This window comes from Erithacus rubecula, assembly GCF_903797595.1.
Source record: "Erithacus rubecula genome assembly, chromosome: 4".
In the NCBI taxonomy this organism is placed as follows: domain Eukaryota; kingdom Metazoa; phylum Chordata; class Aves; order Passeriformes; family Muscicapidae; genus Erithacus; species Erithacus rubecula.
In genome coordinates this window covers 29,439,733-29,466,614 of record NC_136686.1, presented here as the reverse complement: position 1 = coordinate 29,466,614, position 26,882 = coordinate 29,439,733, and the positions used below count along the sequence as shown (strand labels likewise).

Sequence of the window (26,882 nt, the reverse complement as noted above, 5' to 3'; positions counted from 1 at the left end):
CAACTTAATACAACTAATCTTTTCCAAAATGTTTGAAAGTGTAAATATAGTGCAAGAGCATACAAATTCCAGTAGCAGCAACAGCAGAACACTAGGATGTCATCCCATATTAGTCAGAAGATATTGCATTTCTGTTTGTGCTTTGTTTCTCTTTTGTTTTGGTTTGGGTTTAGCTTTTTTTAATAAAAGGGTTTTTTTTCCCTTGAGATGACAGGACATTGGGAGGCCAATTACTTTCTTACATTTTATTTAGGTCTTAATTAGCTGATTTCCTCCTGTCAACAGAACATGCATGATATTTATCCCACCCTTTTCATAAACATAATTAGTAAAAAAAAAAAAAAACTTGAGAACTGCTCATGAGGGAGTAGGCACAGGTGAAGGCAGATTAAAAGAATAAATGGCAAAGGAGTGCAATTACCATTCACAACCAATGCACATAAGATATATACAGATAATAACAATAACACATATACAGATAACCAAAATTAAAAATATAGCCAATATAGAAGTGAACACAAAAAAAGAAAGAAGCTATAGAAGAAAATGCATTTAAACTCAGCAGTAAGTGCAGGTAAACTCTGCAGTGCTAGCAGGAAGATTACTACTTGACACCTGTGAGTGTTCCCAAGCCCAGCTCCTGTGTCTGGTATTGAGGAAGATGATGACAGCAAAATCTTTATCTTTCTGCTAACTTTCTCTTGCTCAAAGTGACAAAGGAAAATCAGCCCTTGGTACTGCTCAACTTGAACATCCTTCAAACCTTTGATTTTTCTATTTTTATTATGCATTAAATTGAAGTGCTTTCAGTTATCAGATTTTTAACTTCTGTATTGATCTATTGGGAATTGGCAAAAATCCCTGCTTAGCTGTCATATTGGTAAATGTAGAGGTTTTCTGATCTTTTCCTCTTTCACATGGCTCTTGTACAATTTTTCAGGACTTTTATTAGCTCAATTTGTAATTTAAACAATTATTAGAGTCCTAGAGAAGAACTTATCTTTCTACTTATTCTAAAATAATTGGCAGGTCATAATTAGAAAGTATTTGGTAAGTATTGCAATGAGGTATTCCAGGTTATGATATCAGTATTCCTCTTAAATACAGAACAGAAATATTTACTGAATATTTCTGCTTTTAATATTGTCACAGAAAATTCTGCTTTTCTACATCAGAACTCTAACAGACCAACATGTTTTGAGTAAGGAATCAATTTCCTAATACACTGTTACTTCTGATCATAAGAGAAATGTTACTTAATTTCCACTGAATTAAACATGCATTAATATTCATGGCTGTCAATACAGCAAATAATTTTTTATCATTTTTATCTTACAGTTACAAAATTAATATCATTTTATTGTTAAGACTCCATTCTTCAAAATGTCATTTCCTTGGAAAACATAAAATGCTCTTAAATTACTTCCAGATAAATAAAAAAATTCATTATGGAAATGTATAATTATAAAAAAGTTACTTCATTTTTCAAATCTCTTAGCCATGAAACAGGAGTTATCAATGTTAATACAAGTAGAAATTTTATCAACTTCTTTTTCAAGAAAAGTGGGTGGTCCACAAGCTTTTGCTCATATTGCTGCTGCATCATTTGAAATTGCATAAGGGAGGTTCTGAATAACACATGCATATGGAAAGGAAGCTAAAAAGTATGATGGACTTCAAGAAAAAGATGTTAGCTAAGCAAAATCAAAATGACCATTAATAAAAAAAATCCATACATCCATTTCTGAAGTACTAAAAATATCGAGATAGAGGAAAAGAGAATAAATAGTTATCCAGAGAGACTTCCATTTCTGCAGAGTAAGTTTAAATCTAATGCAAGTGGGAAGCAGTACAGAACTGACAAGGCTGCATGGGGAGAAATGGCTGCTGCTCACAGAGACATCTTTCATTGTGGTCAGAGAGCATCTAAGATCTTTGCTGTAACAATTAAAAAAAAAAAAAAAAGGAAAAAAAATAAGAAAACAAACAACAAACAAGCTTTTAAATAACAAAGCCAAACCCCCGGCACAAAAGCTGTTCATAAGAAACCCCTCAAAAAACACCCCCAAACCGATGTCTGTTAGCTATGTTTTGGCTGAAAAATCAGTGATGTCCCTTTCTGTATTCCAGAGACTTTATCTAAAAGGAATTTATCTAATAGTGGCAAGATGCTATTTAGGGATTGTTTCTTTTATGTAACACATCCAGGAAAATTCTCCCTAAGAGAAATAGCTTCATTGTGGTTACTCATGTATCCACATGTGGCTTATGCATCCACATTTGTCAAACAAAAAAAACAAAAAAGTAAAAAAACACCTCAAAATTCTACAATTCAGGCACATTCTACCACGAGAATGTTCTCCCCACCTTCTCCTCCCTGAAGGGACAGTAAAATCAATGCCTTACAGAGGTACCTGAGGGACACAACTCATGCCAAGAACACCATTGCCAGTTCCAATATCTACAGTATCATTTGTCTTCAACTCAGGACCTCACAATAAGACTTTCCATAAATCAAGTAAAAAAATTATAGACACATACTATTTCTTAAAGCATAAAAACCAGGTTTTATTAAAGCATCTTCAAGGGAACTCTAGTAAACCTATTGCTGTCTGAAGCCCAAACTTGTAGGTATAAGCTGTAAACATGTATAGACCAAAAACATGGAAGTTTTGATTTAAAGTTGTTCTTCATAAAAGGGAAAAATATTAAATATTTGATGATTAAATATTTTAAAACTTTAAAAAAAATTAGTTATGCTACTGCTACATAACTCCATATTAACTATATTAACTATATTTTGTACCAAACAAAAGTTTTATATATATATATATATATATGTATAGTTCACATATGGATCATGCAGATCCCTTTCAGACTGTAGACTAGAGAGGAGCTGGTAGGACTTTTCTAAGCTGCAAGGAGACAGGCAGGTTACATCAGGTCACACAGGAAGGAGAGGCTGCCATACTGAGGTCCTGACAGGAACAAGGGCAAAGATGACATCTGGAAAGCAGGGGCCACCTTCCAGGAACAGACAGACCCCAGACACTTACGAGGTCATTCCAGCCCACTCTTAAAGCAGGTGACTTAGAGATGTGTCATACCTTTAGTGAAATTACAGGTGACCATATGCTAATCCTTCAACTTCACGGAAGTAAAACATGACTAGAAGTTAGTGTTGTAGGAGAGAGGAAGGACCCAGCTCAGGTAAATGATCAGAGGAGCCCCAGTAGAGCATCCCCTTGCTAATTTGATACACCTGTATCCAGGTGTACTGCTGATTGTGACACTGCTTCACAGCTGCATCCATGTGGATGCTGGTGAGAGTCAGGGAAGACAGCAGTTTGAGTTTTCTCAAGCTACTCAAAGGAAAACAGAAGGGAAAGAATTAATAACAAAGTCTGGCACCTGGTGCTGTGGACAGGAGGTGTGCATGAGGAATGTGATATTTTGATAAAAGCATGTTTACAAGAGATGCTGCCTTCCTTGGACCAATGAGCTTAATTCTATCCTTGGTTCTGAGAATGAGTCTATAAAAATGTGTCTACTTCTGCAATAAATCACTTCTGCTTTCTGAATAAAGCCTGTGTTACTGTATTCTTTTGCCACTCTTAGCCTTGCAGCAACACATCCAGACCTACCTCTAGTACAATTTGTAAAATAGATGGTGAGAGGATTTGCAGACAAAACATTAAGAATGTGGCACAGGGATATGGGAGAAAGAGTTTAGATGCCATGAATAGGGCACTGAGATTTGAAGGGCCTTTAGGGTCAGGCACCACAACATGACACATGCACATGTGACAAACGTTTGAGAGCTCACAATAGTAGAATGCTGCTGAACACTCTCTAAACACTTGACATGTTCACTGCTGACCTTTAAGAGGCTTAAATAAAGAGTAATTTAAAATAAAACATAATAATTAAAAATGCATCATCTCTGTGAAGAGAAAAATAGTTCTATTAACTTCTGATTTGAGGTTTATCATTCCTTTATTAAAGCGTGGGAATGAATATCTTTTTATGCAATAAAAATCTAAACTGACCTAAGCTGTTCTTGTTTATGATATGGACAAGATGATTTCAAAATGCCTTCTAACCTAAACTCTACAACTCTAAAACACCCCACCAAACTTTAAGAACAACCAACCAAGGAAATCTCTCAAACAGAAACAAACAGCAGCAAAGCTGTTAGTGATACCCACTAAATAACAATATCCACTGATGGACACACAGACACATATGCACATCATAATCAAAGAGTCTGAATTCCTTTAACAGGTATTTCAGGCAGAGTCAAGAAAAGAAGATATTTTTGTACTGGTTTCTTTCTCCAAGCAAGGACCTACATAAAAGTACTTCTCATACTGAGAAATTTCAAAAGTTGGCTGATCAGACTCTGAAAAGTGGCTCCATTTGATAATAATGACCTTTAAAATACCACCACACCTACCAAGGCTGGGGTGAGTTCCTCATATCTTTGTCCTTTATTGAAGTTTAAAGGAGTTTTTTTTCTATATAAATATTTTAAGTGCATCTTAGAAATAGTAATGGGATTATTAAGTGTTCTTTCAGAAAGAGAAGTTTTTTTAAAATTCACTTACTGCCTAATTATCTGCTTCAGTATTTCAGCTCATCCAGAAGCATAGACCATTTTCAGGCATTCAACCATTAAAATGTTGGGTATGAAAAAGAAATAAAATGACTATGAAATTATTTATTTGAGCTTTTCAGGTTTTCATGGACTTTTAATGTAAGAAAAAGAAATTCTAGAAATGTCACTGTTAAAAATCCTCTCGGATCTCTATAATACCAAAACCAAGAGGAAATGAAAATAGAAATCCTAAAGTAGTGTATATAATTGAAACTATACTTGTAAATGCATGTCTACAGGACACATCCATAAATATTGCCAGCCACTGGCAACAGTAATTCAAAACAACCTTTTACCAACAGCTTGCAAAATGCCTCATAAAAGGAGCTCAAAAGAATGGGATTCCCACCAAGAAATAAATCTAATCTTGTGGCACTTAGGACCTAATGCAATGGACAAAACACAATGAAATCAGTATCTGTTTGTGACAAACTCAGTATTTTGTGTGTGTTTACTGATTACTATCTATGCCTACACTATGATGATATATAAAACCTGTGCACTAAAATGCACAATATTCTTAGACCACTGTTGATTCTCCAGTGTAGCAAGAGCCTAAAAATGTCAGCACAGCAGGTTCTTCAGGTTGACAGGTAAACTGAAGAGTTATAATGAGGAAAAGAAGATAAAGGTTTTCTGCAACGTTTTTACAGACTCTTCTGGCTTGGTTAAGTGAAGAATCTTTATGGGATTGTGTAAGATATTTTGACTGAAGCAGACAGAAATGCTTTATTTAGTTCCTGCCTAATGAAACCCTTGTACTGATTTCCTCCCTTCCCCTTTAATTTAGATGCATTTCCTTTTTTTTTTTTTTTTTTAATGTGAAAAAAAAATCGAAAAAATTGAATTTCAAAACTGTTTTTCAAATTTCCAAAGTATATTTTTGTAAGAGTGACTTTGTAAAAGCCTGTTTGTAGTTTAACACTGTGCTCAGCCATCCAACTTCAACACCCATTCTGGAAGCTCAGTGGGAAATTAGTAACCTCAGGACACCTAGAAGCCAAAGGTACAGAACAACAGTTCCTGCATGCCACCACAGATCTGCTCCTTACACACACAGAACTAGTCTAGCAAGTTTTGGGAGATCTGTCACATGTCTAAATTTTAATCTAAGGGGGAAAAAGTACCCAAAATACCAAAAGTTTGGGAAATATCAGCATTTCCCAAGTGGAACACCCCAGTCTGAAAGCATGAGAAGCAAAAAGGCACTGACATTGCAAGTTCTTGAATAAGACCATTCACTAGATTTCATCTGTATTCACTGGTTTAGTTCCCATTTCCCCTCTGCATACACACACACATTCAAATCCCTTCTAGTGGAGAGCTTATAATTTACTATTTTCTTAGTATTTTCATTGTAATTACTGTTATATTTAATTTTAAAATATTTCACCCACTCTGGAGTGTCTTCTCCTTTGTAGTGAAGAAAAGGAAGAAGCACTTTCTGGCAAAATGGAAGACACCTACACATTGATATGCCAGCCCTGGAAAACAGAAAAAGCACCAAGTCCTACACAGTTCAACAGAAAGATTAATGAAGAAAATCCACATGTAACCCAACAAAGTTCTTCCTGTAAAGACCTACAAAGAATTGATATTGATATTGATATTTGGAGCTGAGATCCCCATAAATTATATGCAAGGAAAGAAGATTCAAGGGACTTGAATATCACTGGTGGGAAAAGCTGTTGTGCTGCTTAGAGATTTGACATCTGCTGCTATGACATGAAACTGAGACTGGATGGAAAGATTGCTGACCCAGGTGCTGATTACTCTGCTGGTAAAGCACCGTGCAAGCAGCAGTGTCCAGCTGGCACAAATGATACATCACAACACTCCATCTGCAGCTCCCCATGCACTCTGTGGGGAGAATGTCCTGGGCATGGTACAGGAGGTGATTAGGCAAGAGAGGCTGGAAACACAAACCAAACAAACACTACTTGCTTATTGTGATACACCCTCAGCCTCCCCAACACTACCAAACAATGATGAATGACCAGTGCACACGAAGAAGAATTAACCTCCATTTATTATTATATTTTTTCAACTTCAGTATTACTATTATCTGAAGCAAAACATTATTTGAAGACATTCCTGAAAATGGGAGTAGGTTTTGTGTGTGGCCATGCTCTGCTTCTCTTTTCCTGCCTTAGCCTGAGAAAGGCTCTTTAAAACCAAAAAATTTCCCATATTGAGTTTTTGACACGCTCCATGCTTCCTAAAGCCACAGATTCAGAGCAGCAATTTTCAAATGTTGCTTTGTTTCATCCTCATTTTTATATGTAAGAGCTGGGGTTTGAGTGCTATTGTGACCCTGAAAGAAGTAATGGCTTGATTATTCAGATTAATCACCATTTCCACACTAAACAAAGACCATCAGGAAGAAAGTGATTTAAGAAAATATGATCACCACAAATAGCTGTAGAGCAAGAAGTAATGACAAGCCAGAAAAGAGATCATTTTTCACCTACACACATGGAACACCAAATGAGACTGATAATCAGCTGAAATAATCCATGACATGCAGAAAATCAAGCAAACAAATGATTAGTATCAACTTTTTCTATGAAGCTCTTTTTTCTTGCCTTTCACCTTCCTTCCTCACATTTCTGTCACTTTGTTGCCTGGGGCTCAGAAAGGAAGATTTTGGTGAATTTCCATAATGCAATAGAACCATTAGTCTCAAAGCCATAGACTCAGAAAAAAAAGATGTTAAGTTTACAGGGAGTAAAACTCAAAGTTAGAAAAACAACTTACATTAACTATTTCAAATATCCCCAGGACAATGTGGTGGTCAGGCAGTCCTGACTGCTGCCACTATAGAGTGGACTGCAAGAAAGTGAGATGGGTTTTGCTGCCCTGTATCTTCCAATTGGTTTTCCTTCAAAGAGCTAGATCAGGTGATAAACTCCTGACTAGATGAAACACCTCAGTGATCTTGTCCCAGCAGGGATTTGACCAAAGCAGTAACAGAACAGCCATCCATCATTAACTGGGTGGGTGAGGAAGGTGACTGGGAGAGCACTCCTATGAGCAGACCCCAATGTCCCTGTTGTGTTCCTTGGCTGAGCTGAGCTGTCTGCCCCTTGCAAGTGACTCCTCAGTGCAAAAATCAAATCCTCTCAGCTGACCAGCATGGAAGCAAAGCAATTTCAGCTTCTACACCACCCTTTTCAAACACGAGGCACACAAGAAAGGATTGAACTGGTTTTCACAACCTCTGCTTGAGGACACACTAATCTCTGCCAGACAAGAAGATTTCTCCCTGTAACTTGGCCTCACATGATACCAGTCCTTAAACTGTCCTTGCAGCTTGGCAGAAGATGTCCTTTTTACCTCCCAAGTGGCTGCCTATACATACTGACTGTAATTGGAGGAGTAATGTACATTTAGTTTGCCAGCTTCATTGGGATTCATCTTTAATAACGAGATTGAAAAGGTGAAAGCAGTACAATTTTATTCTGTCAGAGCCAACAGCTTGTTTCTGATGACAAATTTGCAGAGAAGAACAAAAGAACCAAAACCTACTTTATGAGATGACAGAACCTTCCCTGAGCTATCACTTGAAACTCCTGAAGCACCTTTTTTGCTGTAGGGGAAAAGAAATGGGTAATCTGCATTCCCCCAGAGCTGAGCCCTGTGGGCATTCCAGGCCTGCTGCATCAAACCTCTTACCTCCTGCCCAAGCAGAGCCTCCCAGCTCCCATATCCACATTTGCTGGCCGCTTCCTGACCTTCTGTTGTTGTTCTTATCTGCTTTTTAACAGGCAGCAAAGCCACTCCAGGCTTCTTGTTCCTTAACAAGTGCAGCTCCCATTCCCCAAATTTCATCCCCAGAGTGTAGAATATGAAAGTGCAGGAGTGAGGTCCCCCTTGGCCCTCCAGGCCCTCTGATCAGAGTGCCATCATGCTCTCTAATACATTTCTCCAAGCTTAGGGGACTTCTGAGGTATTTTAAGTCCTCCCAGGACCATCTCACTTTTTGATAAATAACAAACCATCTGGAATATTTGTTGCATGCTTACCTTACAAAACTTTCCATTTTCAGTCTGCTTTCAGCCCTGCACTGGAATCAACCACATTGCAAAAAAAAAAAAAAAAAACCACAGGAGACAGGTCTGGCCTGTAAAAGAAGCCTTCCAGGTGTCCCTTAGACTCCCAATTCAAAGACGTTTCTACTTGTAGAAAATTACACTGATTAACTATTTACTTTTTCGAGAAGTGCTCTGCATGAAGATATATTAATACAGAAAATTAGCCCAGCTTATTGAATTATATATTTGTCACCATCTTGGAAAATTCTAGCTTTATTAAGCAGGAGCTTTTTTACTTTGTATAAGCAAGGAACAGATTGAATTAAATATATGAATTTGGGTCTTATTTACAACAAAACAAATGGTTTTGAAAAGCAAACTATTGCATACAGAGCTGGAGGGGCTTTTTCATTTTTTAAAGACAGCCATGCACAGGATCTGCAGAGTCAAATATTTATTTGTCATATAAATGTTGAAACAATAATAATCTTATTTGTAAATGAAATACTAAAATATCAAAATTGAAACTAATCATGTATGCAAACAATTTCTAGACACTGACATGAAGTGTCATGCACTGTTAAGTTGCTTCAAAATGAAATCTAAACCAATATAAAACAATATTAAGAATAAAATACTTCTACTAAGCCCTTCAAGTCTATGTCAAGTCTCCTCAGTTGCCAAAGAAAATTTTAAACCGTATGTCTGAAAGAAACAATGTGGCTTTTTTCTCTGAGCCAAACTCTCCTCTGTATATGCTATATTTTGAAGAATTAGGAAACATTATATAACATCTATAGTCTTCCACTGAAACAGGTTCCATCAATAAATGCAAAAATGTGTCTGATTACTCTTGAGACAGAGGGCAGAGGGTCAAGTCACTCTACAGAACCCCAACAGACCCTGATAGCTTCAAAAGAGTAGCATGGCAAAGTCTTGGAGTACTTTCCACAACTAAAGAACAAAGATGAGACTTTGAAATTCCACAAGATACAGTGAATGTAGATGCACTTCTGATCAGCAATATTATCACCTGACCAGGAAACAGCACACTAAAACACCATTATATTAAAATAAATGTAGTATACATATATATAATGTATTACTTTTGTTAAAACTATAGTATAAATAGTTAAGACTTAAATCCAGAACACTTTGGTAAAGGAATAATAGTCGATTATAAAAGTTCCTTATTTTAAAAAATATCATACATTTTTGTGCATGAAAATTTAGATTTAATTTTTTTCACCGTTGGTTTTACTATTACTTTGGTATTCAGCAGTTAAGCTGCTCAAAATAAGAATGAACAGTGGGTTCATGATGCAAGAATATTATCACTTGCTTGTGAGTCTGAGGACAATATAACAACTGTATCTGAAAATATGCACTGAAACTACCTCAGACCTGGATCAGTTCTCCTATGTACATAAACCCATTGAATGAGAATTTCCCACTCACTCCTGTAAAGATAACCTTACATGGTGTCATTCTGAAGTGTCTCATAAGCTGTTTTGCTGAAGCTTACATCAGCCAATCCCCAGATTTTTGTGTAAAACCGTTTTTATTCAGTAATTACATGTTCTTCTGGTTCAGCTTTCAAATACTGACTGCCTGATTCATATACCTGAGCTCAGAAAAACCTCAACTGAAAAATTTCGATAATATTTTTAATAAAAGCTTTTAATACAGCACAGAATTCAGGTTTGCTATGTTGTACAAGATAGTGTTTCTGGACTGAGAGCCCACAGTGTGCATGAATAACTTCACTGAGATCATGAGACTGTGCTGGATCTCTGGATGTTTACAAATGTAGAGGCAGTATTCCTGCAAATGTCCCATTTTAAGCACTGCTTTATTGACAGAATTTTCTAAATACTCTTTGAAGCAATTGGCCTTTAAGCTTGATGCATTTCCAAAGAGTTGTTAAGTCTTAAATTCCTTTGCCATCACTTCCATTTGCTTGTTCTAGCCTTACATAAAAACCTTGTTTCAGCAAAATGGATTCCTATTTTGCTGAAATAAGTATTTTTCTGGACTTTAAAACCAAATATCTTATTTTGCAGCTTCTTCCTTTCTATCTTCTGAAATATTAATTGTGGAGCAGAAGAGAATGTGAAAGAATTAAAATAAAAACGTAGATTTTTGTATTAATCAGAACTCAGTATAAAGTATTACCAGATATACAACCTCTTCATCAAAAGCCTGGTTTCCACGGTGACCAGCACATCATCTGCTGGTTTGTTTTAGTTTTTAAAAAAATTTGCCTTTTAATGTCACCCATACCCAGAATTAGGATAGAAAATAAGCTTAGAGAAATGTGATTTTTTTTCCCTACAGTATCTAAACCAAATTGAGGACTTAGATGCCCACACAATGCCCAGCATAATGCATAATTCTTTTTATCTAAAGCTTGCTCATCCAACACAATTACTACTAGCTACTCTGACAAAAATGTTCATCAAGGATTTTTTTAAGCCATATGGATGGATGACAGTGACAAGCAGATGAAACACTGCTCAAGCTCAACATGCTCTGCCTTTAAACTGTGTGGGAACATAACCTAAAATTTGGTGTGCTGGATCAGGCTAGAAGCCTTCTACTCTACTGGCTGAAGCATTGTGTTCCCAGTAACAGCCAGAGGTTATAATTTCTGCCATCTTTATCATTAAAAGTGATCACTTCTTCCCTCACACTATAAACTGAATACTGCAGCCCCTTAGCCATGAGAGAAATCCCATTCTAACCAGACATGAAACCAAGCTGAGATCATGATTTTCTATATATACACCAAAATAGCTGATTTTTACTTTCACTATTGCCACTTGGCTTATGCAGTCAGTTCATCAGCTTGCTACTCATGGTATTCAACACAAACACTTAACAGCCTAGAGTCTCATCTCCCTGCCTGGGAGGAAAAGCACATCACTGGCCCAGTCAGATACCCTTCTTGTCCCTAATCACAATGTGTTTACATAGTAATCAACATTTATATAGTATAGACAGAGTCTATTTCTCACTGCAAATTTAATCCTCTATTCTGCTGCCCAGCATACTCAACATTTAATTCAGCCCCACAACCTATTTTTAACAATGACTCATTTAATTTCATCCTTACCCTCTTGCAGTCTCAGTTCAAGACTATTATATAACTCAAACCAGTAACATATACAGCTACAATTTTTTATTCTTACAGCTTCATTACTCATAATTTTTGCTAGAGATGCCTTTTCTTTTAATGCAAAATTGGATGTTTACTAATACAGGTTCTCAACAATCGGCTGTACTGATAACAAGAAATAATACTTAATTTAACCTGCTGAATTGAAGATCACCTAGAGACATCCGATTTCTGCTTTGACTTTATAAACACTACCCTTGTGACCATGCAGAATACTTGGATAATGGCTCCACCTTTCTGTTTCTTTCTCCCTTGCTTACTATACACAGAATAGCATAGTGTATTATCTGCCTAAGGAAAAAAAAATAGTAAAAGCCAGCTTTCAGCAAGCCTGAGGTACAGCATGTTCTTATCTTTATGCATGGACTTGCATGAGCACACAGAATTAATCTCCAATAATTTATTTTCACTCTTCAATATTTTCATCTTAAAAGTTGAATGACTTTATTTTTGGCAAGGGAGAAAGAGGCACCCAGGGGAAGCACTTGGAAGAATAAGAAAGAAGTATGTAGGTATTTCTGCATGAGGTCTGTTTGCAGATTCTAGTCCTGATGTGGAAAAGATGACTGGGCTTTGAGAACATTTGAAAAGCAGCAATTACTTCTGTAACCCCAGAGTGATGTCTGACATGCACATTATTTGTTTTTTTCCTATGCAGGCAACAGATAGTCAAGTACCCATTTCAGGAGATTAATGCAGCTTTATTTCCAGGATAGAAGGGGAAAATGAGATAAGAAACAATGGACAGAAAGAACCACAGACACAGAAGAGAGAGAGACTAGTCATGTATTTGAATAACAATTTTGTTTGTCATAGGTTCAATTACCTTATGCTGCAGTGAAAGTGAGTCTTTTCATTGATTCCAACAGCATCTAAACAAAGTCCTGGCTTGCAAGATAAAACTCAGGATTAAAGGGACTCCAGCAGCCTGGTAATCAGGATTCAACTAGAAGCATGTCAGTAGAATTAGGAATTCTGTCCAAGGGTGTTTTTCCCTTCACAACGAAAGTTACTTGGTCTTCTCAACCAGAAGACACGGCTTAGACATAAATGACATGGCAGAACTGAAAGCAATCAGACACAAGCACCAAGGAGGAAATAATCTACTGGACACCAGATCAGCAGGTGCCAGATAAGCCCTCTGCACACCCATTATAGGGAATGGGATCCCAGCTAGGAGGTAGCTGTGGACCAGCCCTGGCCTTCAGCAGCAGCCTGCCAGCTCCATGGGCATCCTCCATCCTGACCAAATGAGAGCTACAGGCAACACAGTGGCTCACTGTGCTCAGTTTGCACCTTTCTGTTTCCTAAAGTCACAAGTGAAGCAAAGCAGCTTTGCCAGGCATGGGAAACCACAGGCAGTGTGAGAAGAAAAGCTACATATCCATGGAGCTTCCTCCAGCCATCACCTCCCCAGAGCTGAGCAGAAGCAGGCTGCACACAAGCAGAGATGCATAGCTGGAAGCTCATTTTCCCTGGAAACACAAAAATGACATATGCAAAATAGGTAGAAAATGAGGAAGAAATTCACAGTACGTACAGAGAACAAATAGCTGGGCAGGAAAGAGAAGGAAAATGGGAAAAGACTGTCAAAGGTATACAATTAGAGGAATAACTGAAGAGGAAGAAATGTAAAAATGTATGTTAAAAATTAATAAAAAGAAGTGAATGCAGTAGTTGAAAGGATAATCAGGATTGCATTTTTCAAACTGGTAACTCCAGGTTTTTTTCTTGAACTTGATTACTCTTCTTTCAATGAGGGGAGCGATGGGATAGAAAGCTTGGTTACCTTGAACCAAGATTTAAAGAGAGGAGAAAAATAAAGAAGGGATTTACTGGAGCTATTGTGTATAGTTCATTCCATTTCAGTTACACAGCTCCTGCTCTCTGACTCAGTCTAGTACTGCAGTGCTACACATGAACACTTCCCACCTGACATCTGAAACTCTTGACACATCCTTTCTCTTTTAAAGGATCAAGGTTTCATTATCCACGGAAAAATTAAACAACTCATTAAAAAATCATTAGAAAAAATAAACAAAACACAGATATTTGGTTTTTGTTGGTTTGGTTTTGGGTTTTTTTGGCTCATGCTCTTTAACGTGATTATCAAAAGTGGATTATAAAGTTGGAGGTGTTTTGCATTTTCCTGCTCAAGGACATATAAGACAAAGAACACTTCAAGGTTTAACTGTGTTATATTGTCTAATGAGAAACAAAATAAAAAGCATTCTATTGTTAGACCCTTAATTTCTCTGAAAGTAAAGTTGGAAAAATCCTATTTTGATTCTGTAAAGTTAACAAGCAGATACTAAATAATAATTTTATGCTTATCTTGTAACAGTATTTTGTTTATAAAATATGCAAGATAAGTACCCTGCTCACAGGGAAAGGCATGTCATTGACAGGAGAATGAAACAGATTGCTGTTTCACACAGCATCAGTAAACTCTTCTTTGATTTAAAGAACTAATTAAACATTTCCTTCTTGCACTAAGCCTTGAAGATCCTTTAGCAGCAGAAGGCTGCAATTGGAAGAGTGGTAAGGACACATCCTTAGGTAAAAAACAGTTCTAAAACTACTGATTCAAACTCCATCCTAGCTCTTTTCTTCATTAATTGACTAGCTTACAAAACCAAAATATTGCTCAGAGAAAAAGAATCTCCACGAAATCTGATATTCAAAATAATTATTATTGTCCCATCTGTTCTCAATGGACAATGCAGCAATATATTAACAAAAAAAAAAAAAAAAAAAAAAAAAAAAAAGCTATCAAAAATAATTAAATCTTATAAATCTAAGTCTGAATTAGCTAAATGGTGATGTGAGGAGGAGATTGTGTATCACATTCCCTCCTGAGTTTAAGCCACACAAAGAACCAGCAGTGAGCAAACAGGGATAACATCAGATTCCTGTTCAAACTTGTGCAAGGATGTGCCAACCTCAGATCAGCAAAAAGGGCAAATATCCACATTGTAGATAAATAGGAAGGCCAGGCCTTGCAGTTAGGTTCAAAACCAGCAAAAATAGAACACAGGAGATTAAATGCACTTCCAGCTCTAAAGATGCTCTCTGAAGATAAGTTTGAAGCACTCTGGTACAGCAGTACAGGAGGCACGTGCTAGCATTGCCAGTCTTCAATGCCTTGAACCAACAGCATGATCAGTGCTGGCTGAGATTTCCAAATACATTTTTACAGGAAATACCAGCTCATTGTATTGAGGCAGATTTTAGTTTCTCATTCATAAGTGGTAAGAATAATTAGAGAAGCAGATATATTGATCTCCATGGCACAACTCTCAAGTTCATTAAGCATCCACTTCATTGCTTTGCTTGATCAGAATCAGGAAGTTCAGCAGCTTCTAGACTTCACCTTACAATAAGGTCAGAAATGTACAGAAATTTCAGTATACAGTTTTTATTGCCTTCCTTTTAAACATGAGTGTTCTGGAATGCTCTGTGCACTTAATGTCAGCCAGAATTTGGAGAAAATTATCTTACACTTCTTTGAATCATAAAAGCAATTCTACTGGTAGCCAGAATCTTGAAACTGATTAAGTATATGCCTTTAGATATTTGGAACTATAGATTAAATGGCACTCTCTGTCCCAAGAGTCAGCAAGGACATTCTTTGTAAGAACCTAATTTATCATACTTATTGAATGCAGTATGAATGCAGCCACTTCAGGTTTAAACTTCAAGACATTTAGTCTCATTTTATTAAGAGGAAAAATGCATATACTGCATTTCAGGAACAAAAGATGACATAGCACTGCAAGAAAGACATTCCATAACAAAATGCACTCCCCTCATTTTTGAGAAAAGCAGTGAACCATTGCCTTTCATAACAGTGGAAGATTCTGCTGGTGGCTGAATGAAAGAATTGAGGAGGGTAAGCCTCCCCTCTTTATGGCCACAATGGTTAGTGAACAGACATGATGCTTTTGCTGGCAGACAGGACAGAAGGGCAGGGAAGGCAGGCTGTTCTCAGGGGAGTGAGATAGGTGTATGTAGCTGTCAGCTGGACTTCATTGTTTCTCAGGTTCAGCTGACTACAGTTTTTCAAGGAACAGTGTTTTTCCTCTTCATAAAACCCACCAGGAGCTCTCTATTCTGCAGCCTTAAACTGCAGAAACCTGTCTTTCACTTCTTTCAGGATGCTGTACAGACAATATCAAAATATCAAACCAATCTCCCAAAACTGTCCCTTCCTTGATGCAAGCACAAACAGAAAACAGGCAGAGAAGCACAAGCAGCCAGCAAGACTGTGGGCACAGCAGATTTTGTCCTTGGCATTTAAAAAGCATGGAAGTTCAAGTGAGGATTCTAATTAGAAACAAAGATGTGTTTTCTTTCTACTTCTCAATTTCATCATTTCACCAAGCACTCTGCGACTGAAAAGCAAGCAAAAATGGGTTACAACCTCAGAAATAACCATCACCTTTCTCATTCCCTTCATTCTTTCTTTCCCTCCAACATACTAAGAATGCACTAGGAATTTTTACCAAAAGTCAATGCTTAACCACAAACTGTAGCCTGAAGTGATCCACGGGCTTTATTGCATGTTTGCAGGTTAATACACAAACACCAAACTCCATGGAAATTTTGTTTGGTTACACCCAGGACTCTGCATATTCTGCTCTATCCCTCACAATGCCTTCAACCACAGTAAGGAGTGTCAGCACCATCTTGTGGCTTTCACTTTTATACAGAATCCCCAGGAGTTGGTCAGTTTATGACCCCTCCATATTAAGACTTGCAACTGGAACACAAACTGTAAGAGTTAAAATGAGGAGTTTCATCTCTAGGGTCACAGCTGCTGGTCAGGATAAATGAATGGATCTGATGCCTGTTCTTCAGGCTCAGCTATTTCTCCAAACTTTACAGACTTTAGATTATTAAGTAAACAGAAACCTACTGTCTTTAAATTTCTTACTTTAAATGGCTTTTGTTTTGCTAGTATAAACACAGTAAAATTTTTTACTCTCTTCTCTTGTCATCCAGTAGTTCTTCCTCTGCTTAAGCTCCAGTAAATCTCTACTCTCTTTGAAAATAAGCAGTCAGTTTAGCTAAAAATCTATCTCTCCCTCTGTAGCAAATACTTCACCTGAAACATTTCAGGCCTCAATTTGCTTTTTTTTCAGCCCACCTTCAATTAGTAGCTGAATTTATCTTCCTTTCCTATTCCTAGCTAAGGACTTGCAGCTTATTTGAGAAAAAGAAAAAATACTGCTATGCACAGTAGCAAAACCTGCACCACTGTATTCCATCACTTTTCCCTTATTCTGTTCCCCAAAACCATCCATTTCTTCCTACCTGACATTCTGAATATCCTTTGCAGTGATGATGTCTCCCACCTTACATTCATCAGCACATCTCATCAATGCATTTCTCCTTTTCAGGCAGAAATCATCCGTTAAAATATTAACCTTGTTTCCAAGCCAGTACTGGGAAAACTCCACTATCCATCTTCCTCCTGTTTAGCACTCCCCCTCCCAAGACTGTTGTCATGTCCCCCTCAATCATCTCCTTATTCACATTACAATTCTTCTAAGTATCATTTTTCTTCAAGGGAACAAATAAATTCTTAGGCAGGCCAATATTATTTCTTTTACAGAATCCAGTTAACATTGGGTCTACTTTCTTTGCACCTAACTTATCAAATAGATATTACTGGAATCCTATACCACACTAGAAACTAGACAATGTCACAAATTATTTCTTTATATAGATTTTTACTGTCATAGCACAATTTAAAACTTAAAAGCTGAGCAAGACAAGACAGCTGCAGAATCAAATAGCTGTAAGAGTGCACTTACCTACAAATCAAGAAATACATATAAAAATAATTTTATTCTTGTCTATGTCGAATACAGCATTCACAGCAGGTGCAATGTCTTGCAGTGTAGTAACAAAAGGCAAAGGTTTCATGCCATGACTGCACATGCAAAATAAAATGAAGAGGTCACTAGAATTTATGTAAATAAAAGAGGGGACACGAGCTGCAGCCAGACTTCCAATACATTTGAGGAATAAACCTGGAACACTCTTCCAGGTTTACTTATGGATGCAAAAGTTGTGTACTACAATCATAATATTATTTTTTCCAAAGTGTGTGTTTCTGTCTAACTGTAAGACAGAGCATATACATCCCTGAAGAGGGTCCAGCTGAATCCTCTGCATTTTCCTGTCTCTGCTGTGAAGTACCAGATCTCCTGAAATAGCTCTGCTCTGGACATTCACACACCAGGGACCAGGCACAGACCAAGGAAAATAATACAGCTGGCTCCTTTACCTTTCAATTGCTTTGCTGGGATTTAGCAGCCTAAATGAATTTTTGGGCATTATTTCATTGCAGTAAGGATGGAGTAAGGTCCCCTAACAGTGAAGAAGGGCAAATAAAGTAGCTCAGGTAATTACAGCCCAGTCAGCCAAACATCAATATTTGAAAAGAGATAGTGACAAATTAGTAAGTAAGCAATGAATCAAGCTATCTTTAACCACCTTGAAGAAATAAGATGATAGCAAAGAGCTGACATATTTGTCAGGAACAATTCATGGCAAATCAATATAATTGCTTTCAAAAGAGCTGATCCAGCATAAAAGGGGACAGGTCCCTGTAATGAACAAACTAGAGAAATATAGTATAGGTAAAGGTGCAGTAATTTCAGGTCAGAAGTAGTTGAATGAAATTATTCTGATTATTATTGGAAAAATGGCATCGATTTCAAAAGGGCACAGATTTCTTGCTATATCCACTATTTTAATGAATTATGGTATTTTGTATTTCTTTAAAATTTACAGCTGACACAAATTTGACAGGTATTGTTGAGCTCCTGACTCATTTTTATCCAGTGCAAATCTATTAATCTCAATCCAGGTGTTGCTGTCTAGCAAATCTTCTGGATATTCTGGAATATAGTGTTCAATGTAATTAAGCATTGAATAATGATCACAAGAAGAGACAAAGCACTGAATAATGATCATAAGGAGTGACAAAGTTAATCAACAGGAACTCTTCATGACTCAGATAAAAACCAATATGGAGTTAGGAAATATTTACCCCAATGACCTTCCTCTCTGATACTCCCTCACAAAGTTTCCAAGTTATAAAATGAGCAAAGAATAATTCATGTTTTGTCTCATCCTAAACAAAAGGTTTTATTGATCAGAGCAATCCTCTCAAAAACCCATTATTTCAAATCACAACTAATACTAGAAGTTTTAAGAATTCCCTTCCACAGTCCATTAAATTGATTGATTCTGATGTCTATTATATTCCTATATCCAAGGACAAAATTTGAGACTACTCTCTAAATTATCTAGTATTGCAAAATGCTGCAAAGCAACAAAAGCACTAAATTGAGACTAATGTTTCAAGTAGGGTGAAAAGCACCCACTAAAACCAGATGCAGATTTATCTTTTTCATACTGTATATTAGAATACACTAAGGGTTTTTGCATCAATATCTTACTTTCTGCATCACTATCTTTTGAACATAGAAATCCAGCTCAGACATTGCTATACACAGTTTATTACAAGGTTTATTACTGCTTGAGTGGAAGCAAACAGAATTTTTTCCAGTAGTTAAAAAAAATTATTTTCAACTAAAATGTGTGTGTTGCATGCATTATATACTGGCAGTTTAGCATCATTTGCTTTTTGAAGAATTTGCTACTAAAATGTTATTGAGAGTTTGTGAATGCACAGATGAGAAGCAGCACAGTAAGCCTGTGGCATGGTATTCTTCTGCATTTCAAGTTCCTGCAAATGATCTGATCCAGTAGTCTTGGACATAAATGAGCTTGTACATAACTTTAAGATTTACCCTACCTCATATATCTATCCCTGAGTTACCCTCTGTCTTTTCAAGAACTCCCCTGTTTCAGCTGATGCTGTACTCTTACCTGAGCTTCCACAGATGTGCTGTATGCTGCCAAAAAGCTCCTTAATCATGGCAAGACAGTCCCTGAAAACTGATGTACTTTTAAAAACTTGATGAATCTTTGCATTAGAAGTGTTATAATGAAGCCCAGGGATAGGGTTTAACACTGGAGCTGCAGAAGTGACATCCAGCCTTAAGGAGTAGCTGCTGACACAACATCCTGAGCAAAAATGATAAAAAGCCCTGGTCACATGCAGCACCCTGCCTCTACTCTGGTGCAGGATTAAATTTAAAAATTATATTTTTTTAAAACCCATATATTATAAATAGTTTCACTGGATACAGAAATTAGGATATGAACTTTCAGGATGACAAATGTACCTTCTTGGGCTAGAGGTTGTGCTTTGAACCAGGACCACCCTGCTCTGCTGAAAACGGACATTAATTCAGTGCTCACCTGACACTACACTGCCAAGCTGCTTTTCAGTATGACATTTTCATAAACATCTCAGTGTGAGCTCTTCAAAGACCTTGTAGCTTCTTAAATTAGTGTGAAAATTAGGGCATTTGTATTTGGCTTGCTAATATAATATCCTAATGGCATCATTGGCTATATGTATCCATATTTTAGAACTGGGAAATTGTTCTGCAACACTAACAGCTCCTTATCAAGATTTACTACTATTTTATTATATACTATTTTCTTTTAGTTTAAATTAGCATTTCTTCCCTTCACTACAACATCACCTCTAGGTGATAAGTGCCTCCTCACTTGCCACCACACTGCCCCAAAACCACTTCAAATTAAAACCAGAGTTGTCACTCATCATGTGGGAAAGGCATTAAGTGTCTCACAGTATTTGTATCAGTAAAGCAGATGGTAATGTAAAGCAAGATGCAAATTAAGCCTACACAATACAGTCACAGAGTTCCTACAATCAACACTGCATTGAAGGAGGAGGTGCATATTTACACAGCTCTTAACTTGAACCAGGAAAAAAGAAAAATGAAAGTCACAACATTTAACCTTCCTGAAGCTGTTCAGCATTTGCCCTAATGCTCCTGCTTAGCAAGTGTCACCATCAAAGCAGGTATTAGCATTGGTACTTGGAGTGCTGGAGCCTGGGATTTTCAGCTGCCATGAGCTCCCAGTCAGGTTCAGAGGATGAGACATTAGATCAGAAAGTTCTGGGAAGGGACAAATGGGTTTTGATTTTTTTTCAGCACCACCACAGAGTTTCAGGCCTATTATTTTTTGGCAACATGCAGTAACATCTTTATCAGTTACACCAAATTACATTAATTTACTGTGATACTTAAAATTGAAAGAGCAATAATACAAACCATGATTTCACTATCATTTTTACTACAGATTATATTCAGTCACTGTTTCCAGCAATTATAAAACGTTATGAACTTTATGAAGTTCGGCACTAGGTATTTATGCCAGCTCCAGGTATTTAGACTTTTCCAGCATTATGCCTTTCAATGCTGGATCTGCTAATACCTCCCTCTCCATATATACCATTCCTTTACCTGGCACCTAGGCAGAACCTTCTAATTCCTTCCACTTAGCAACATGACACAGGCAGCAGGAATTAAAGTCTTTTTACAGGGGTTCAGTTAGGAAGCATATAGATGAGACACTCATTGACAGCCAGAAAATTTCACTGAGCTCGTGATTCACTTCCTATGACCATTGTGATTAAGAACTCTCAGAGACAAATGCAGTCAGACTGTGGGTCAAGTGATTTGTCCTAAAACCACAAGTCTCCATCAGCTGTGATGTTTCCATCAAACCCTGAGAGCTCCAAACTTCAGTAGGAAAGAGCATCACCAGTGATCAGCATGCCGCCTCTGACAGATGCCAGCCTTTCAACAGGGAGGGAGCACAAGTGCATTCCCATGGATGTAATTGGATGCTCTTTGCACACCCTATTTTGTGATTAGCCAGGTGCTGGTAGCATTTTGAACACCACAGACATATGAGGGTATCCTCCTGTAATGGCACAGAAGAGACTGTCCTCAAATTCCCCCATATGCTAACAGGGATGCACCCTCATCAAACAGCTGGCCTACCAGTTTTAAAGAAAACATGCACTAATGGTATTATTGCTGGGAACTTCTGATACTTTTAAACCTTGAGGGAAATTGTTAGATTAAGGATTACTTTGCATAACCATAAACCCTTTTGTGATGTTTCTGTGGTCTAACCCTTATTTAGGAGCAATCAAATCACTCTGGCAACAGAAACAACTGTTTATAATCACCATGAAAATTTCTGATCAAAATAAGCTTGGACATGCAAAAAACAGATAATCACTTACCTGTGGAGTCTTGACTCAAAGTTTCTTGACTACTGCTGTTATAAGAAGGCACTGGAGTGATTGAAAGTGATGCTGGACAGGACAATGGACATGAGAAGTCATTTTGTGTGGCAAAACATTGACACACAGGGACACAGTCATCTTCAGGCACAGTGGGACCGAGGGGAGGGTTGCCATACACACAGAGATTTTTCCAGCGAAGCAGTCCTATTGCAAGGGGGCCAACAGCTTCAGAACCTGACAACAAACACCTGGAGTTAAAACCTGTGTGTCCTTGTATTGTAGGGCCTCTAATTTTGGACAAGGAAGACATAGCAAGGCAATACTAATTCCTGTTTTGATAATTAAGTTTGTCTGTTCCCTGGAAAAGAATGCCATATTTTACTCTGGTTCACTATCAGTAATGCTGTTAAATGCTGGTGTAATGCTGGAAGAATACTTTCAGAATGTGTTCTCCTTGTACTGAACAAGACACATTTAACATGAAATCAGCCTTCTAATTTCAATGTGAATTCACAGACTGTGGTAGTCTTGCTTACACCAGGATTTTTGCAAGAACTCACTCATACAAGTAAAGTAGAAAGCCAGTGTTGAATTTTTAATTTTTTTTTTTAATCAACAACTTGCTGTGATTTTTTTGACCCCTGTGAGCTTCAGACCTCAGTAGAAATCAGGAAGTGGGAAACAGCTATTCTGCTGTCACAATGCACTTCTCTTGCTGTCATCAGCAATTCTCTTATCCACCAAGGTTTAGGATTTCTTCTGTCTATTTCAGATTTTCATTTTGCCCTTTCTGAAGATTCATACCCAATCTTACTAAAAGCTCAGCTGCATTGTGACACAAAACACAGGCCTTATTATGAACATATACCACAAGATTGTGAAGGAGAGATACCCTGAAGAGATCATTCTGCTGCACATGATATTCCTCTGCTGCTTCACCACCATCCAACCCCAAAATAGAGAAAAAGAAAAAAAAAATACCTACAACTGCAAAATAAGGGGATTTCTATATGTCTCTCCTACAAGCAGTTTCTTACTTCTTAACTTTCATGTTTGCAATACTTGCAAGACAGATCTGAATACAAAATGTCCCATCCACAAAACTGGACTCTCAAATGCTGACAAATCAAACCTGCAATGGTCACTCAGGCTGTCAGGGCAACACTCACAAGTCTGATGCAGCCTTGGCTGCTGCATCAAGCCAGGACTGAAATACAACACAAACCCAGACCTCAGATATGATCATGCAATGAATTCCTGAATCCTCCTGCAGAAAACCAAATATGTAATAGTAGAGGAGGCCTGAATGGAACTGGTGACTCAGAACTGGCTCCTAAGTTCTGCAAGAGCAATGCGAGAGTATCTAATGTAAGAGTAATTTCAGTTGCTCTAACCACATTTCTACCATTTAGTGTAACTAAGCATCAAACTAAGCACCCGAAAAGCAGCAGCTGTCTAATGGTAGATCCCTTAAAAGGGAACAGAGATTTCTTTAAAAAAAAAACAGAGATTTTTTCATCGGTTGTATCATGAGAGGAGCCTCTAGGAGTGAGGAAATAATCCCTTTTAAATAAGTGTGTGTGCCCCCAGAGCTATTTAAGTTTCTCACTAGACAGGCAGACCCATACATCAAGGACTTTCAAGTGAGTCCACTCCAGAGAAAGAGCTCAGTGTCACTGCAGAAAGTTCAGTGAATGGTAGTAAAATAATATTCAATACTAGTCAGTATTGCAGTAGACATCACATTTAAGAAAACCGTCCATTCTCCCTGCTTTTGTATTTTTTTAAATACAAAATTTTGGCTCATTTTTTTAAATGTAAATTGATGGATTTTCTAGAGAGTTAGCTGCAAATATATTGTTCTATTTCTATTGCAAACATTCAGCACATTTGAGACCATCAATTTTACTGAACATGGATCTTTGCCTGGCTAACTTAAAAGGACACAGGTTTTATTCAGCTTTCCTAGTTGTTATTTGGGTTTATTTTAATACAAATACCCATGGACTAAAGACTCTGATCATCCCATAGTGCTTGACGGCTTTATCATGAAGTCTCAGGAAAATGGGAGAGTTAAAATATATTTGTGTATACAGGATATGAAACTTATGGCTGTTTTTGACTGTCAATATATTAATGAAAAAACCCATAGAGATTTATATTCAGATTTTTTAAATACCCTTGCAGTCACTCCTTTGCCCAATATAATTTCCTGTAAACACTGATTTTCACTTTTACCAATAGTCATTCTATAAACTCATTTGCAAGAACATAGAATTAATCATTAAAGGAAAAAAAAAACAACTGCAAAACCCAACACAGATATATCACATGAAAGAGACTTTTGTTGTCTTATTTATCTATTCACCACTTGAAGACCATTTGGGGTCTTGCAAGACCAAGGCTATACTAAAACCACCAACTTAATTTTCATTTTTGTCTGTAAAAGAGCATATGCTGCAGCTGTAAATATATTATGAACAGAATCTGATGCTGAAAAACTAAGCTAGACTATAAAAAGTTCATAAATAGAACTCAGCACTCTTGAGTGAAGACAAGCTATCCAAGTTTTTGACTTTGTTTAATCTTATTAGTCACATCAGCTAGGAACAGCTTTCACTATAATCAGTTCTAGTAGCCACATTAAAATAAATGCCTTATTAAAGCAACACATATAGAAATGTGCATAGATCAATGATACATAGAGGTGTACCTAGATATGAAAATATATATAAACACATGCATACTCATGAAAGCATGTAAGTGTATGTAGGAGAAGTGAATGCAGTAGTTTTAAATTCTTGAATGAAAAGTCACATCTGTTTCATTTGCAGAAAACTTTATTTTCAGTTGGGGTTTTTTTGGAAGGGGGGAAAAAGCTCCCTGAAAATTTTTCACTAAAAAAAAAAAAGAAAAGACACTTGAGAAAGTTGTGAGAGTTCAAAGACATGTCTTTCAAGGTAAGTACAACACCAGGTATCATTGCAAAGTGCAAGGAATGCTGGCTAACCCTGCAGCAGCACAGATAGATGTGATTAACCACAGGATCCATGCACAGGCTGTTTCTGCTTGCTTTTTAAAACTACAGCAAAACAGCAACTGAACCAGAAGGATCCAAAAAAGAGACTTTTGCAGTGGTTGCATACCTTTCAAGTTGTACCAAAAATTTCAGTGTTATAACAGCAAAGGAAAGCAGTATATAGCTCTCAACAGAGCCTCACAACATCAAGGCAGGGAAAGGGTTGCCTGGCTTTTTAGCAGCCTGATAGAATCGAGGTTGGAAACAAGAGGACAACTATGAATTCACAGTGTTCCAGCCACAAGCTTAATGCCATTCCCAGGTGTTTAGATATGCTTTGGAGAAAAAACAAACACATGCACCCTCTATTAGCAGTATAGAAATTAAATTAAATTGTTTACCTTGGAATAATTTTTCCAAGTGAAGAGAACTGAAAGGGGCTTGATAGTCACTCAGAGCACTGCAGAGGCAATGCCCTGAAAAGTAAACCTTAAAGCTTGAACATGGATACAAGCCTATCTGCCCTAGTCCCACAGGTTTTCCTGTCAGGTATTCACTTTTTATGCAGTTGTTCCACTGTTAGACAGGTTTCCCTTTCTCTCTGCAGTTTTCTCTGAAGTGGTGGATTTGCATCTCAGAGTTTTCGCTCTGCTGGATTGCCCCCAGCCTTGTTCTCTCACAGACAACACCACACTAAAAAATTCTCCCTAAAAACATAAACTTTTGTATATCCTCCTGAAGCAGTAATACTCAAAAACAATCCCCTAATGCTCCTCTTACACCAGAAATGCAGTAGTGCTATACAGAAGGCACATAACCCCTGCTTCTGCCTTATAAAAAGCCAAAACCAAGAGAAATGTAAAAATAACATACCTTGCACAGTCCATGCATTTGCCCTGCCTGGGCTCCAGGCTGAGTGTGCTGCACAGTGACAGCAGTTTCTCTGCTGTGCCCTGTGCACCCCCAGAGCTCCCCTGTTTCCTGGTGTCCTGGGATCCTCCATCCTGCTATGATGCTTCTTTCTGCTGCTGCCCAGCCAGTGCCTCTCTCTCACCTGTGCTGCTGCTGCCTCCTGAAGCCTGTAGGGAACATGCTGGCCACATGTTGGAAGTGCAGTCTTGCCATTCAAAGGCTTGGGGTTTTTTTCTTTTCTTTTCCCCTCCCTCCTCTTCTCTCCTCTCGTCTCTTCTCCCACTTCTCCAGCTAATCCTGATCTTCACAATCAGACACACCTTTCCCTCCTGCAGCTGAAGTGCATCAGGAGCTGCAGTCCTTTCACATGGCTGGCTGCTCCACAGGGAAACAATCTCCCTCGGGGGGGTGGGAACAGAAAAAGGCACAAACATATTTGCAAAAGCACACATTTATTTATTCACTTCACTCCTTCTCTCTGCTAAACCCTCCCTGAGCTGAGCTGGCAAAACCAGACACAGCCCTTGCATAGAGAAATGAGGCTGCTGCAGGGTGGGCCAAATACATCTGCACAAAAGATTAAACATTAAAAGGAAGTGTTTATATGGGGAGAAATATAAACACTATAACAAAACAAATCCAAGTCCAAGAGACCTCAGTATCAAACTTTACTGCTACATCTCCACCTGAGATCCTGTCCCATCTCACCTGCTCCTGTTCAGAGCAGGAGGCAGAAAACCCAACAGTTTATCTGTGCCTGGGTTTTACTGCAGGTCAGGACCCACCCAGCTCCTCTCCTTCACTGATGCCATGGGAAGCAGACTGTGGCCCCCTGAGTCTGAATGACACACCTGACACTTCCCTCC

General features: G+C 37.7%; 1 protein-coding gene across 1 annotated transcript in view; it reads right to left on the bottom strand.

Moving 5' to 3' along the window:
• The window catches only part of ANO4 (anoctamin 4), a 195,096-nt gene extending 168,911 nt beyond the window's left edge, over nt 1-26,185 (bottom strand). Inside the window, exons 1-2 of the mRNA XM_079305168.1 lie at nt 25,978-26,185; nt 22,083-22,319 (exon numbers count right to left, since the gene is read on the bottom strand). Of these exons, the coding sequence (XP_079161294.1) occupies nt 22,083-22,319; nt 25,978-26,107 (367 nt within the window). The 5' untranslated portion in view covers nt 26,108-26,185. The remainder of the gene's footprint in view (nt 1-22,082; nt 22,320-25,977) is intronic.
• Nucleotides 26,186-26,882: the final 697 nt, after the last annotated feature.